The sequence below is a fragment of the Pelodiscus sinensis genome, chromosome 2 (genome assembly GCF_052426305.1).
Source record: "Pelodiscus sinensis isolate ZL-2025 chromosome 2, ASM5242630v1, whole genome shotgun sequence".
Classification (NCBI taxonomy): Eukaryota; Metazoa; Chordata; order Testudines; family Trionychidae; genus Pelodiscus; species Pelodiscus sinensis.
The window spans coordinates 40,608,107-40,622,553 of record NC_143053.1 but is presented as its reverse complement, the minus strand read 5'-3'; the positions used below and the strand labels follow the sequence as shown (position 1 = coordinate 40,622,553).

General features: G+C 45.2%; 1 protein-coding gene across 2 annotated transcripts in view; it reads left to right on the top strand.

Annotated features, from left to right (window-relative positions):
- Positions 1–14,447, top strand: part of SDC2 (syndecan 2) — a 114,426-nt gene that overhangs the window by 80,797 nt on the left and 19,182 nt on the right. For both annotated transcript variants that reach the window (XM_006123928.5, XM_025185091.2), the window contains exon 2: positions 10,838–10,949. In XM_006123928.5, coding sequence (XP_006123990.1) covers positions 10,838–10,949 — 112 coding nt within the window. The remainder of the gene's footprint in view (positions 1–10,837; positions 10,950–14,447) is intronic.

The following is a 14,447-nucleotide window of genomic DNA, read 5'->3' as shown; positions in this document are numbered from 1 at the left end:
GGCAGACTGTTTCCCAGAGCAGCCTTACTGTAAGCAGTGTTCAGTTAACTAGAGAGTGCGAGTAACTTGGCCAAGGGGGGAAAAAGTGAGGTCTCCAGTATGGCATACTTAAATACCTTGTTTATCTTATTAGTAAAATATTGCTATAGAAGCCCAAGGGTAGCATCTCCCCTCCCCCCAATCAGAATCAAGATCCCATTATGTGGAACACAGTGCAGTACATTCAAGGACATTGTCCCTGTCTTGAGGAGTTCCGTGTCAGTCAATACTTGGGGAGTAAAGTGTTTGGAAGATGGAGAGATGAATTCTAATTAGATTTTTGAGGGCTAATTATTCCCTATAGAAGAGACATTTTTCAGACAGATGTCCTGGGCCTTTGTTCCCTCTGCTTTACAATATAGAGGGCAACAAATGCCCGATAAATTTGACTGGATCTGGAGCAAAGATCTTAGGAGAAGTTAATTTTCTGTAGTAGTCTTTTTCCTTATGCCTGAGCCAACATTTCAAAGAAATACAGGCATCTAATTAGGGATGTTAAAATGCGTGTAATTAAGTAACTGTGTAACCGCTGAAAATTTCAGTGGTTACATGGTTATACCAGCTCCCACCTGCCACCCTGCGCTACTGCCTCTAGGGTGGCAGGCAGCTGACTTGGGGGCTAGATTGGTATAAGTGCATTGCTCAGGAGTGTGTTTTATCACAACCCCTAAGTGATGTAGCTAGAACAGGAGAGCAAGATAGAGGCTGTAAGCTGGATCCAACCCACCAAGCCATTTGATCTGCCTGGCCGCTCCCTTGCCTTCAGGCCAATTGAGACCAGGGAATGAGCAAGTGTGGGAAGTCTCCTTCCCCTGCCAGGCATGCATGGCACCAGAGAACTGCCAGCTGTTCAAGACAGCTTATGGTTCCCTCTAGGTACAGCACACCACTGACAGGGTGGGGACAAAGGGGCGAGAGACTTTGTGTGCTCCTCTGCCCCCAGGCCCTGATTACTATGGGGGAAAGAGGGAACACACAAAGTCTGCTCCTCCTGCCAAGGGTGCACAGTGCCTAGAGGGAACTGCCAGCTGTTCAAAATGGCTGATGGTTCACTCTAGGTGGCACACTCCATGGCAGGGTGGGGGCAAGAGACTTTGTGTGCTGCCCTGCCCCCAGGTCTTGATTGGCCTAGGGGTGGGGTAGCACGCAAAATCTCTAAGACTCTGCCCCTTCTGCCCAAGGACCCATCCCCAGCCTGCAACCACTGTTAAAATTCATGAAGTGGCCCCCCTGCAAAAATTACTACCAAGGATTACCATAATTGAATTTTCAAAAAAGAGGGCACCTGGTGCCTGCTGGTGCCGCTGCGGCGGTGGCTGTTCCACTCACACAGGAAGCCAGGCTTGGGAGCCAGCAAGCTCATCCCTGCGCACGCCAAGCTTAGGGCTCTGGCCACAGCCTTGCTGCTGCTGGGGCTGCCCCACTGGCTCTCATGGCACGAGGAGACACCTCATGCCAGGCTCCCACTTCCCTGCTGCACTGCCCCGAGACGCGCAGTAGTGCAGGCTCCAGTGGCGCCGCCAACCAGCTGATAGGCCAGGCTGCTATGGGGCCTGAGGAGAGAGTGGGGGGCCAGGGAGGTTGCTGCCTGGGGCCCGTCCTAGCAGGGGCAGATGATGATTTTGCGGGGCCCAGGGCAGCACAATTTCACGGCCCCCCCCTTTGACACGGCGCATGTGCGAGGCTTCTTGAAGCGCAGGGCCCAGGGTGGCCGCCCCGCTCGCCGTACCCTATATCCGCCCCTGCGTCCTGGGACAGGAAGTTAAAGGCACCAAGGGGAGAAGTGGCATGGCTAGAAAAGGAACCCAGGAATCCTGCTTCCCAGAATCCCTTCCTTTCCCCTGCCCGCCCCACCAAGCACCAGCTCCCACAGTCTTCACAGAGCTTAGCCTGGAACCCCCAAATCTAACCAACAGACCCACTGCCCAGCTACAGGAAAGGGAAGAAGTCAGAATTTCTAATGCCCAGTTCCCTGCTGTAACGCAGTGCCCCTGTCCTCCCCCAGAACCAGCCCCCCCAGCCCTCCTGCTCTAACCCAGGGCACCCACCCTCCCCCAGAGCCAGGCACCCCCAGCCTCCCCACTCCAACCCAATGCACCCACCCCTCCTGCAGAGCCAGGTACCCTCCAGTCCTCCCATTCCACCACAGTGCCCCTCTCCTCCTCTCCCATCCCCCAGAGCCAGGCACCTCCAGCCCCCCTGCTCTAACCCACCCCTTCCCCAGAGCCAGGCACCTCCAGCCCCCCTGCTCTAACCCACCCCTTCCCCAGAGTCAGGCACCTCCAGCCCCCCTGCTCTAACCCACCCCTTCCCCAGAGTCAGGCACCCCCAGCCCTCCTGCTCTAACCCACTCCTTCCCCAGAGCCAGGCACCTCCAGCCCTCCTGCTCTAACCCACCCCTCCCCCAGAGTCAGGCACCCCCAGCTCCCCTGCTCTAACCCACCCCTCCCCCAGAGTCAGGCACCCCCAGCCTCCCTGCTCTAACCCACCCCTTCCCCAGAGCCAGGCACCCCCAGCCCTCCTGCTCTAACCCACCCATCCCCTCCCGTCCCTCAGAGCCAGGAACTCTCCAGCCCGCCCACATTCTAAGCCAATGCCTTTTCTCTCCCCCAGAGCTGGGGATATAATCTAGTGGGGCTAGGGACATAATCACGGAGGGTAACACGGTAACTCCATGAGAGGAGCCAACCTCCCGCCCACATCAGACCTTCTCTGGGTCTCGCTGGAGCCGCTGCAGCTGCAGCCGCAAGCTTTCCCCTACAGGCACTTGGGCACATGTGCAGAGAAATTGTTAACGTCTGGGCGCGCAACAGCTCCAAACATTCCATTTGACAGGCATGTGCCTTGTCCCCTCCCCAATCCCTTTTGCAGGGCAAAATCCCAGCCATTTTTTGCCACTTAAAAAAGCCGACTGGATGGAGATTTAACAAGTAAAAATGAGGACATGTCTAGGAAAAACAAGATATATGGTAACCCTATATTACCCACCCCGAGTTAGACTAATGTAAGTTTGTAGTGTAGATCCAGCCCTGACATTTCTGTTCTCTGCAGTGTTTTATTAGTGAAGTCTTGAGGGTGTGGGACTGAAACCTGGCTAGTGAACTGGCTACCCTGTTATAAGAAAGGAGTTCTAGAAAATTGCAAAAAGATAAGCCACACGCATTCTGAGAGAGCCACAATTTAAGGGATCCAGGATTTCCTATGAATCTTTAGTCTTTGATTAGTTTGGAGGCCACAGCCCCATGTCTTTTTCTTCTGCAGTTTTCTCTTCTGCACTATATTTTGTCAGCCTTTTGGTGAATTTCTCTTCAGCCGTGCTATGGTGTTTTCTGTAATAGTCCTCTTTTTCATATGGACATGTTTCTGTATGTCTCCCAATGTAACATCACTTCTTAAATCTGTTTGACCTTAGTTATATGGGATTGCATACGAAACACTTCAGTCTGTGAAAAGGAGCAGCAATTTGTCATTAATTAATGTTGCTGCAAACTTCAAATTCTATATCTCATAGCTATATTGAAAAAAGAGAACAGAAGTTTCACTGTTTCATCTGTAAATACAGTTTTTCCCACCATGAATCAGACTTACTGACTGCCATCGCATTCAAAGTCCTAGGTGCTTTGAATGTTCTAAGACACTAGCAATCAGCTTTGCCTGTCTTCAATACATGGGGGAAACGATCTGCAACAACAGTATTGTAGAACTACAGGCAGTCCCCAGGGTTACGTACAAGATAGGGACTGTAGGTTTGTTGAATTTGTACGTAAGTCGGAACTGGCGTCCAGATTCAGCTGCTGCTGAAACTGACCAGCGGCTGACTACAGGAAGCCCGAGGCAGAGTTTCTCTGCCCCGGGCTTCCTGGAATCAGCCGCTGATCAGTTTCAACAGCGGCTGAATCTGGACGCCAGGAACAGAGCAGCTGGGGCGTTGCCGGGTAGATCCCCGTAGTGCCGCACTTCGGCGCTGCGGGGACCAACCTGGCAGCACCCCAGCTGCTCTACCCCAGGTGTCCCCAAGTCAGCTGCTGCTGAAACTGATCAGCGGCTGATTCCAGGCTCGGGGCAGAGCAACTCTACCTCCGGCTTCCTGTAGTCAGCCACTGGTCAGTTTCAGCAGCGGCTGACTTGGGGACGCCTGGGGCAGAGCAGCTGGGGTGCTGCTGGATTGGTGCACTAGCGCCGCTCGTTGGCGCTACTGGACCAACCCAGCAGCCCCCCAGCTGCTCTGCCCCAGGCGTCTGCGAGAAAAGCCTGGTCTGCTGGGGGGGGGGCGCACTAGCTGCGCCCCCCCCCCCAGCAGACCAGGGAGACGCGGGCGGAGGGACCGCCCAGACGCGCCACGGTCCCGCCACCCGCATCCTCCGCGGCTTTGCTCCACATCTCCCTAGTTTGCTGCCCCCCCCAGCAGACCAGGGAGCCGCGGAGCCACTTTTCTCGCCCCTAAGGACACGGGCGGCGGGACCGCAGCGTGTCTGGGCGGTCCCGCCGCCCATGTCCTCCAGGGCGAGAAAAGCCCTGTTCGTAAGTATGGATCCGCCATAAGTCAGATCCGCGTAACTCGGGGACTGCCTGTAAATGGTTATTAGGATAAGTAGGAAATGTTTTTCATTTTTAACGACTCTCTGTGCTCTTTTCAGCCTCTTTCTATTGCTCTGAAGAGCTTTTATCAAACTTTACAACCCTAATTTTGATAAATGATTATTTTACAAGAGAAACAATGAACCAGAATACCCTGTTTTTACTTTCTCCTCTTTTATTGACAGGAAGTTTTTTATCAAGTATTTCTGTGCCACAGTGTGATTCCAATAAAATGAATTGATTTATATACTTTTATTTATTCCAGTAAAATGATTTGTAATTAAATAACTTTCAGATTTATAAACTCAACATGTATGTGGAACAGACGTATCTAGTACACAGATGATGTTAATCTATTGTACATTCACTAGTTTTAGACGTAATCTGGTTTATTCAATAACCATTGTGCTCCAGTCATCTTTGGTTTATAATGTGTTTAATTTATCTAGGCCTCAGGATTTTGTAGCATATGTCTTTTGAATATAAACATAAGTGGGGATAACCACTGATGGATGAGATCACAGTCAAGATGTAATGAGTGTTTTCTGTGGCTTACGGGTGAGATTGAAGACCTGATAAGAGCCATCCATACTGAGTATCTCTGTCGTTTAATAGCTCTGCAAGTGTTTTACATATAAGTGATTTGTCCGTGTAGCCTGTGCACCTGTTACAAATATGTGTCATGAAGCCACAGAATCTGTGCTATGCCTCGACTTTTAAACAGGCCCTTGGAAAAGCCTTAGCACTGTGGCAGGCATCCAAGGAGTCCCATTCCTTCTTCAGGGTAGGACCTGCAGCTTCACTGCTTCCTTGACTGAAGCCTCTGGGTTCATCCTGCTTTGCTCTGCTCTGTGAACCCAGCTGAGATAAACTCTGGGCAGTGACTTGTACAGTCTTCAGGGACTAATGCATCTAAGCAGATATTTGCAGTGACACCCAACCAATTCTTTCAGAACAGTAGAATTTATTATTCAACTGGAGCACACATTGTTGGAAGTCTGTAGGTTAGAAGTGAGAGGAGAGCTCATTCTGGCCAAGCCAGAGCAAACCACCAGCCAAGCGGGTGGGGATTCCATGTCAGGCTCTGTCTTTCTGTTACTACTTCAGTCATTCCACCAGACCTCAAGAAACTCTTTAATCTCTCCAGGGCATACCTCAGTCCTTTATTCCCCAGGCTGTGCATTACTGTGTTCACAACCCCCCTGTCTGCAGCTTCCCATTGTTAAGTTGATTCATGAGTCATTTGAGCTTGCAGTGTCTCTCTGGTCTCTCTTTTTGATCTGGGTTGGTTTCAACTAATTCCTTAATAACTCTGTTTATTCCACCCAGACAGTGAGGATGGATGGGTGGACCCACAGAAATATCTCTGAGTCTGTCCAAGTTTTATATCAGAGAAGAATTGTTTGAATGGGATACAATGGCAGGGTCAAGAATCTCTCCCTTCATCTAAAATAAGTTGCAGGCCTGATCATCACAGAATTCGATGTAAAATAGTTGGGACTCACTGAAACCTACAGTTCTTCATATAGTGTGTAGTGGTATTACGGGAAACCGTTTTTTTTCCTTTGGACTGGTACTTGAAGTTTACTTCTTGTGAAGTTATTGGTGCTCATCCACAAATACTTGTATATCAGTAGAGTCCTTAGTTAGGTGGCCCAGAGATTCATGTACTTAGTACCTGCACCCAGTGGGTTGGTCATCTGAATAGTGAACCAGGACTATATGGTGAGGTGCACAGGCGATTTGAGACTTTCCTGTCATGGGAGTAGTGTTAGGGGAGCCCTGCCCCACCCAGTCCGCCTCTCTGGCTCCTGAAGGTGCCCTTTGAATTACAAACCCTGGGTCACTTCCTTGCTTTCCTCTCCTCACTTTCAGTCCCAGAGAACAATACTCAGGGACGCTTTTCCAGTGCTCTTGTCAGGAGCTGTGACAGCAGGTCTGTCCTTTTTCCCAGGTGCCGCCTTCTGATCGTGGCTGCTCCTTTTTCAACTCAGTTGGTGCTTATTCTGCATGGCTGAAGGAGTGGGGTTACCTGGGCCAGTATTGTCCTTTTCTCTTTATGGCTTGGTGTGGGAGTATTTATGTGGTGCCTTAGATTGTATTTTATTCTGCTAGTACTAAAATATGCCAATGAAGTTGGAATTGCTGCTGAATGCTATCTTGTTTTTTTCATTCAGATTGTATAGTGCTATAGCTTCTAGCTGCCCTTGTCCTCAAAATACTGGCAACAAAAATACCATTCTTGGAGGTGGGAGAAGCCTTTGGTAATTAGAAAATGTGGTTGGCATAGCATGTGAATGTGTGGATATTTTATATAACAGTGGATGGGGTCTGCAAAATTGGGCAGGAAATCTCATCAGAGTAAGCATTCTTGATTGACTTTCAGTATTTTCTGTTTCTAGTGAGGTTACAAGCACTAGAACATTTTTTTTTTCAGAACTTAACTACTTTTGCTTCTTATTTTAGCCAGCACCAGGAAATGAAGTGGGGAATAAAAATGAAAAAAAATAGATTATTAAGCTTTCCCCAACACTTTATGAGTTCTGGGCATAAGTTTGGGTTGTTTCTTACTTTATACAAACTAATTCCCATCCTCTCTAATATTGTGTTTGTGTTTTTCCACTGTTATTTTTTAGAAGAAGCCAATTTCTATGGCAACATTTGCCATGTAATAAAGTTACAGGTAAATCTTTAAGTATTCTCATGTACATTTGGATTTTTACCTTTCTGATTTTTCTTATAATACTTTGTGGCTGTGTCTACATTGGCAAGATTTTGCGCAAAAGTAGCTGCTTTTGCGCAAAATCTTGCCGCCTGTCTACACTGACCGCGAGTATTTGCACAAGAACACTGATGTTCACCTGTATGAAATCAGTGCTTCTTGCGCAAATACTCTGACGCTCCCGCTCAAGGATAAGTTCTCTTGCGCAAGTGTCCTTGCACAAGAGGCCAGTGTAGACAGGTAACATCAATTTCTTGCACAAGAAAGCCCGATGGTTAAAATGGCCATCGGCGCTATCTGGCGCAAGAGAGAATCTACACTGGTATGGATGCTTTTGCGCAAAAGCAAATTTTTTGCGCAAAGGCACATGCCAGTATAGACGCTCTCTTGCACAAATACTTTTAATGGAAAAACTTTTCCGTTAAAAGTATTTGCGCAAAATCATGCCAGTGTACATGCAGCCTGTATGTTTTCTGCAGCAGGATTAGTTGTTGCATAGTCAGTCATTGGCAGAACTTTTTCTTGAAATATGCTGTCACTTTCCTCTGAGATCGAAGAAGCCATCATGTATAAAATACCATTCTGCCTATGGACAGCTGAATTATCACTCAAGCTGTCTTTAGCAGGAACTAGAACAGGCAGGACATGCTGACATTTTTCAAGATGCTTTGGAGCTTGGATGAGCTGAACCTTCCATTCATTGAGCCCCATTCTCCATTCTGCTACTCACATAATCTAATGTTGTCATCCGTTACATTGCACTAAGCGTTTTTTTGTACTTCATACTACAGCATGGCTGAAAAATCAGAAAGGCAGGCATATGAAAATGGATCTGTTCCTTTTCTGCAATCCTATCAGAAGCAGGATGTTTGTCTTTTGACAGACTCGTTCCTTTATATGAGATGGAGCCTCAACTGATTCTTATGCCCCACATGCCTTGTCATCTAGGATGATGACAATCTCTTGATTTTCCAAGAGGTACATTGCAGCAAAGGATCTCTTGGCTTGTGTAAGACATAGTTTCCTCCAACTTATACACTCGACTGCTGCAGCTTTAAGTAAATGGCATTTAATTAAAAGGGCTGCTGAAAATAGGTCTTCTAGAAGCTATATTTAAGCACAAATTAATTTGCAAATTCAGATAAAAGTTGCATTTGATGGTTCTTCTTTGAGTCCAGTACTATTCCTCTCTTACTTTTTCTCCGGGAAGGAAGATAGCACACTTCTAGCCTAGGTCCTCCAGGAGAAGTATCGGGTAGCTCTATAGAGCCTTTGAGCATTCATTAGAGGGTATGTTCACTGATATAGACAATTTACTTAAATAATTTAACCTTCAGTATAAAGAATCCTGAAAAGAGCTAGATTAGGTTACATTCTCAAATCTTAGGTGCATTTTCATCCAGGAAAGACTTGGGGCAGAGGCCAAGGTTTTGATATATTCCTGCTCTAAAAGGGTCCTTTACCATGTCAGTGTGGTCTTTTCACTTTCCTATAAGAGGTAGATTTTGATATTTTAGGTCAAACTAAAGAATAATTTATAACGAAGTAGGTAACTGTGCTGAACAGGTGTTTGGCGGACTGGAAGGAGAATCAGTTGCCAAAAGTTTCTTTAAAAAAAAAAAAAAAAAAGCCAAATGTACCCTTTATAGTTTCCCAAAAGATGACCTAAAGTGAGTTTCAAAGAGGATGGAGCTAAGTTGTTCTCTGTAGGGATGTGAAGGACTAGTTGACTATTCTACTACTTGCTTCCTCCCCTCCCCCCCAACTACTTCTGTCAGAAAGAGGCAGCAAGGGGGATGGGAAGAGGAGGGGATACTTCAAAGCGGCAGCACCTCATGGAGTCTGGGGCCAGACCCCGAGCTTCACGTGGTGCTGCCACTTTGAAATGTCCCCGGGCTGAATGTGGCATTTTAAAGTGGCAGCACCGCGTGGAGCCCAGGATCAGCTGAGGACTCGCCTGCTAACCCCAGGCTCCGTGCAGCGCTGCTGCCTGGAAACGCCTTGTGGAGCCTCATGTTGGGCTCTCTGCGACATTTCAAAGCAGCTGACTCTGGGGTCTCCAGCTGACTCTGGGGTCCACACGGAGCTTTTGCCTTTGAAGTGTAGCAACACCCCTTCAAAAGCGGAAGCGCCCTATCAAATAATTGAATAGTCAATGCAAAATACATCAACTATTTGATTAGTCAATTACTCACAATTTAACATCCCTAGTTCTCAGTGGTAACAGATGACAAAACAAGAAGCAATAGTCCCAAGTTGCAGTGGGGGAGATTGAGGTTGGATATAAGGAAAAACTATTTCACTAGGGCTGCATCTAGACTGGCAAGTTTTTCCGCAAAAGCGATTGCTTTTGCGGAAAAACTTGCCAGCTGTCTCCAGTGGCCGCTTGATTTTGCGCAAAAGCACTGATGTTCTACTGTCCGAAATCAGTGCTTCTTGCGCAAATGCTTTGACGTTCCCGTTCAGGTAAAAGCCCTTTTCCGGAAATGCTTTTGCACAGAAGGTCTAGTGTAGACAGCTGAAAACTGTTTTGCGCAAAAAAGTCCCGATGGCTAAAATGACGATCGGGGCTTTCTTGCGCTAAACCGTGTCTAGATCGGCATGGACGCTTTTCCGCAAAAAGTGCTTTTGTGGAAAAGCATCCGTGCCAATCTAGACGCTCTTTTCCGCAAATGCTTTTAACGGAAAAACTTTTCCGTTAAAAGCATTTGCAGAAAATCATGCCAGTCTAGACGTAGCCTAGGAGCATGGTGAAGCACTGGAATAGGTTGCTTAGGGCAGTGGTGAACTCTCTATCATTTGAGGTTTTTAAGTCTAGTCTTGACAAAGCCCTGGCTGTAATGATTTAGTTGGGATTGGTCCTGCTTTGAGCAGGGGGTTTGACTGGATGACCTCTTGAAGTCTCTTCCAGCCCAAATCTGCTATGATTCTATGATAGGAGAAGACAGTTTGAGGAGACAGTATCTCTAGGACTGGAAAAGATAGAACAAGTTGATGGGGGATATCAAGAAAACTGAAACAATGTGTATTCTTACGGAGCCAGCATTTAAGAAAGACGTGGTTTTCAGCAGTGAGAGCCTCTGATCTGAACATAATTCTGTAGGTATAGCTGTTGTCTAACCACAAATATAATTATCCATAAACAACACTTAATATTTTTAGGTGTGATTCGTTTTGGTGATATTAACCCTCTTTTTAATTGAAAAGAATTCTAACCCAGGGAGATTATGGAATCTCCATCATTGGAGGTTTTTAAGAGCAGGTTAGACAGATACCCACCAGGAGTGATCTAGTTATTTACGTAATCCTTGCCTTGAGTACAGGAGACTTCACTGGATGTCCTATTGAGGTCTCTTCCAGTCCTATATGTTTACGATTCTTTAAATATATACAATTGATGTATGAACATCAGCTTTGGAAATAAGAATAAAAGTAAAGCAAACATTGCATTATATAAATAGCCCCCTTTTTAATGGTTCCTTCTTACCTATTTTCCAGAGAGCAGAGTTGACCTCTGATAAAGACCTGTATCTCGACAACAGCTCTGTTGAAGAAGCATCAGGCGTCTATCCAATTGACGATGACGATTATTCTTCTGGGTCAGGCTCAGGTAAGACATGTTTCTGTATTTTTTTCATTCCATTATAAAGTTTCATTGTTATTCAGCAAGTACAAGAATGTCTAGCTAAGCCTGACAGTTGTTGTTCACCTTGAAATTATAGCTTCAGTGGGAGTTCAGGGCACTTAGCTCTCTATGTGCATTGTGCTGAACACCTCTCCAGGTTTATCCTTTTATCTATTAACTTCATGCTCTTACTATTCAGTTTGCCCAATAGCTATATAATTTTACTGAATTTTCCAGCATCTTGTCTCTAGTGTGCTGAGTTTCTTGGAGTTTAGAAACAGAGAGATTTGGGTAAGTGTTCTCTTCTCTCCCCCATGGGTAGATTTGAATCGTAATTGGGTATCCTCATCTTTGATTTGAAATGTTTGCAGCAGGATACTAGATTAATATAGTCTTATTTTTCTTATGCGCACATTCAGATAAATACTGATAAATCTTCTTACATCTTTTTAATAAAAGTCTAGACATCACCAAACAAATCTGATAGTTTTTTCTGATGTAATTACATCAATTAGGTGAATAGAATAAATGCAATGACTATATTTCTATTTGGATTTCAGTTAAAATGTTCTATATAGTGACAATCAATTTCTTTACGAGTTGATTAAGTGTCAACTGTATAAATTCCATCAGATGAATTGAGGAGTGCTGGAAAGGCCAGCAATAGAGTAGTTATCCAAGGTGGGAAATATATCAGGTGGAGATCACAACTGGGGACTCATGTCATTCATATTCTTCAGCATTGTAAGGTGCACAAATCCAACAGTGGACCTTTCTGTGCTAAAGAAACTGAATGACATGGGTCCTCTGTTGGCTATTTTAGGGTGAGAACTCTTAGGGTACATCTACATTAGGTTGTTAGTTCGAGGTAGGTAGGGTGATGAGGGCAAGCGGAGTTGCAAATGAAGCCTGGGATTTAAATATCCCGGGTTTCATTTGCATGTTCCTGGGCACCGCCATTTTTAAATCCCCCTTAGTCCAAACCCCGTGCCCGCGGCTACACACAGCACGGAGTAGGTAGTTCGAATCTCGGGCTTCATTTGCAACTCCGTTAGCCCTCATTACCCTACCTAGCTCGAGTTAATGAGCTAGTGGAGATGTACCCCTACTTATCAAGCTTTGTCCAAGCATTGTGTCTCATTTGCTAGTCTTGTTCTGTGTCCAAAGCTACAATTGAAATAGATAGGCCTTCCAGAGGCAAAGTTTTCAGGATCTTTAGAAAAAGTATTGGATTCACACTGAAATAAAACCTAAATGTTACATTGTTGTTGTACGTTTTTATCTCTTAATTTGGTTGGACCTGAGCTAAACTTTTGGCCATGCTTTTGGAGTTGAGCCGCTTAATGCCTGCTTTCTCTCTCTTCCTGAAGCACTGCAGTAGCATATGGTCATGCTCAATCATGCAACCTAATGGAAAAACCTGTTCCCCTTGAACTCTTTCCAGAGTGTGTGCAAGGATAAGATCTCTGCTGCTTACATAGCTGGGGAGAAGGATTCCCTCAAACAAACCTCAGCCCAGCCCTGTAGTCAACCTGGTGGTGTGTGAGAGCAGCTTATGTTGCCATTTGTGGAGCAGAGAGGGAAGTACATAGTAAATTACTGATTCATGTGGAATCAGTTATTGTCTCATGTGGAGACAGTAAACTTTCCTGGAGAATATCTATTGTTAATTTGAGATTTTTTTTTTAAACACAGACTTTCTTCCCTATCTTTCTTTTGCCCTAGTGAACTGTCAACTCTCATTATATGCTTTTATGCTTCTGGATAGTACTGTAGTTGAATATAGATACAGTCAGTGGATGTTTACCCTTTGCACCTGATCCAGACTCAGCTAAGGGAAGAACTTTGCTTATTGCACACTTGCTAGCTGCAGTATACAGCCAGTATAATTATACCTTGAAATCTGTGCAGTTACTCTCTTTGATGTTCATGCTCACAGGTTGTGAGGACAGGCATAATTTAAAAAATGAATATTTTAGGAACCCTAATTGTGGTTCGGTGTTTGCTTCAACCTGTGTGAGTATTTTCATGACAGTATTAAAAACTCCCTCTTCTTTTCTGCCCCATTTTGGCAAGTATAAATTAATGGGATGCATAAATCAAATGTAGACCTCTAAGTATTTGATTGCTCCTGCAGGTCAGATAAACATCTAGAACCTATTAGTAATATTTTTTTCCTTTATAAAGTTGCAGATACAGACTGAGAGGTCTGTTTCAGGACTTTTGGACACTAATCAGATGTAGGCAAGGAAACTTATATTGTATTAATTACATTTGCATTATAGAGAGATAGTGTGGCCAGAAGAGCTCTGTGTAAGTTCAATGCTTTTCTCTTTCACCAAGAGAATAAAAGATCCTATCTCACCCATGATGCCTCTTTCATATTCTGGGACCAACTTGGCTTTAACAATTTGCATTATAAATATTTTAATAAGTGCATGCGATTAAAAATAAGTAGTCCTAAAATTAGAGAGAAGTAACTAACTACTAAAACTTGAAAATATGATCCAAGGAAAGTTGCCCTAAGCAGGTTCATTATATGAAGACATTTTTATTGTAGCCTACGTGTTGCTGAAATCCTCAGTAAATCAAAAAATCACTTACTAATAACACATCTGTATGTAATGTTTAAAAGACTTTAGTAAAGGCCCGTCAGCTGGCTGTGTGCTTTGCCTGCTCAGTGTCTTGCTTTCTGATTCAGCAGAGATCGTTATTTAGGAGAGTGCAGTTTCCATTCTTTGCCCTCAGAGTACAGTAGGGCAGAACTTCAGGGCATGGTTCCTGTGCCCAGCTTCACAGGTTGCAGCATAGCAGATCAGGGCATAGACATTCGGATTCCTCTGGACAGGAATATTCACTTTCCCTCTTTACCCCACCCCCTTAGATAATCAGAGAATTTTTTAGAAAAGAAGATAAAATCTTTCAGGCTCAGGTCTTCAGCTGCACTTGATAAGCTATAACTGTATATCCCTTTCACACTCCTGCTTGCAACCTGGAAAAGTGTAAAATAGGGGGATGAGGTTTCCCAGTCACACCTAGGGGTATGGCTCGATTACAAGTTTTTGTCGGAAAAAGGTATGCAAAATGTGCTATGCATTTTGCGTATCTTTTTCCAATTCTTTTCTCAGAAGAGGTTTTTCCAACATTTGGCCCATCTAGACTGGGCCAAATGTCGGAAAAATCCCTCTTTCAGAAGCCCCCTTCTTCCTCGTAGAATGAGAAATATAGGGGCTGCCGAAAGAGCGCGTTTGCTCTTCTGCAAAAAAATAAATAAATAAAATAAGTGGCATAGTCCAGGTTCCCTGGACGCAGCATAGTTTTTTGGGGGATTTCAGAGGTATTCCAAAAAAGCCCCACAGTCTAGCCGTACCCCTATAAAACTGGGAAAGTACTGAGTTGTACATCCAAGCTGCCAGTGTGGGTCATGTCCAGATATGGAAGAATAGAGGCTTTTTGACCCACAATTTCTTTCTTTCTACATGG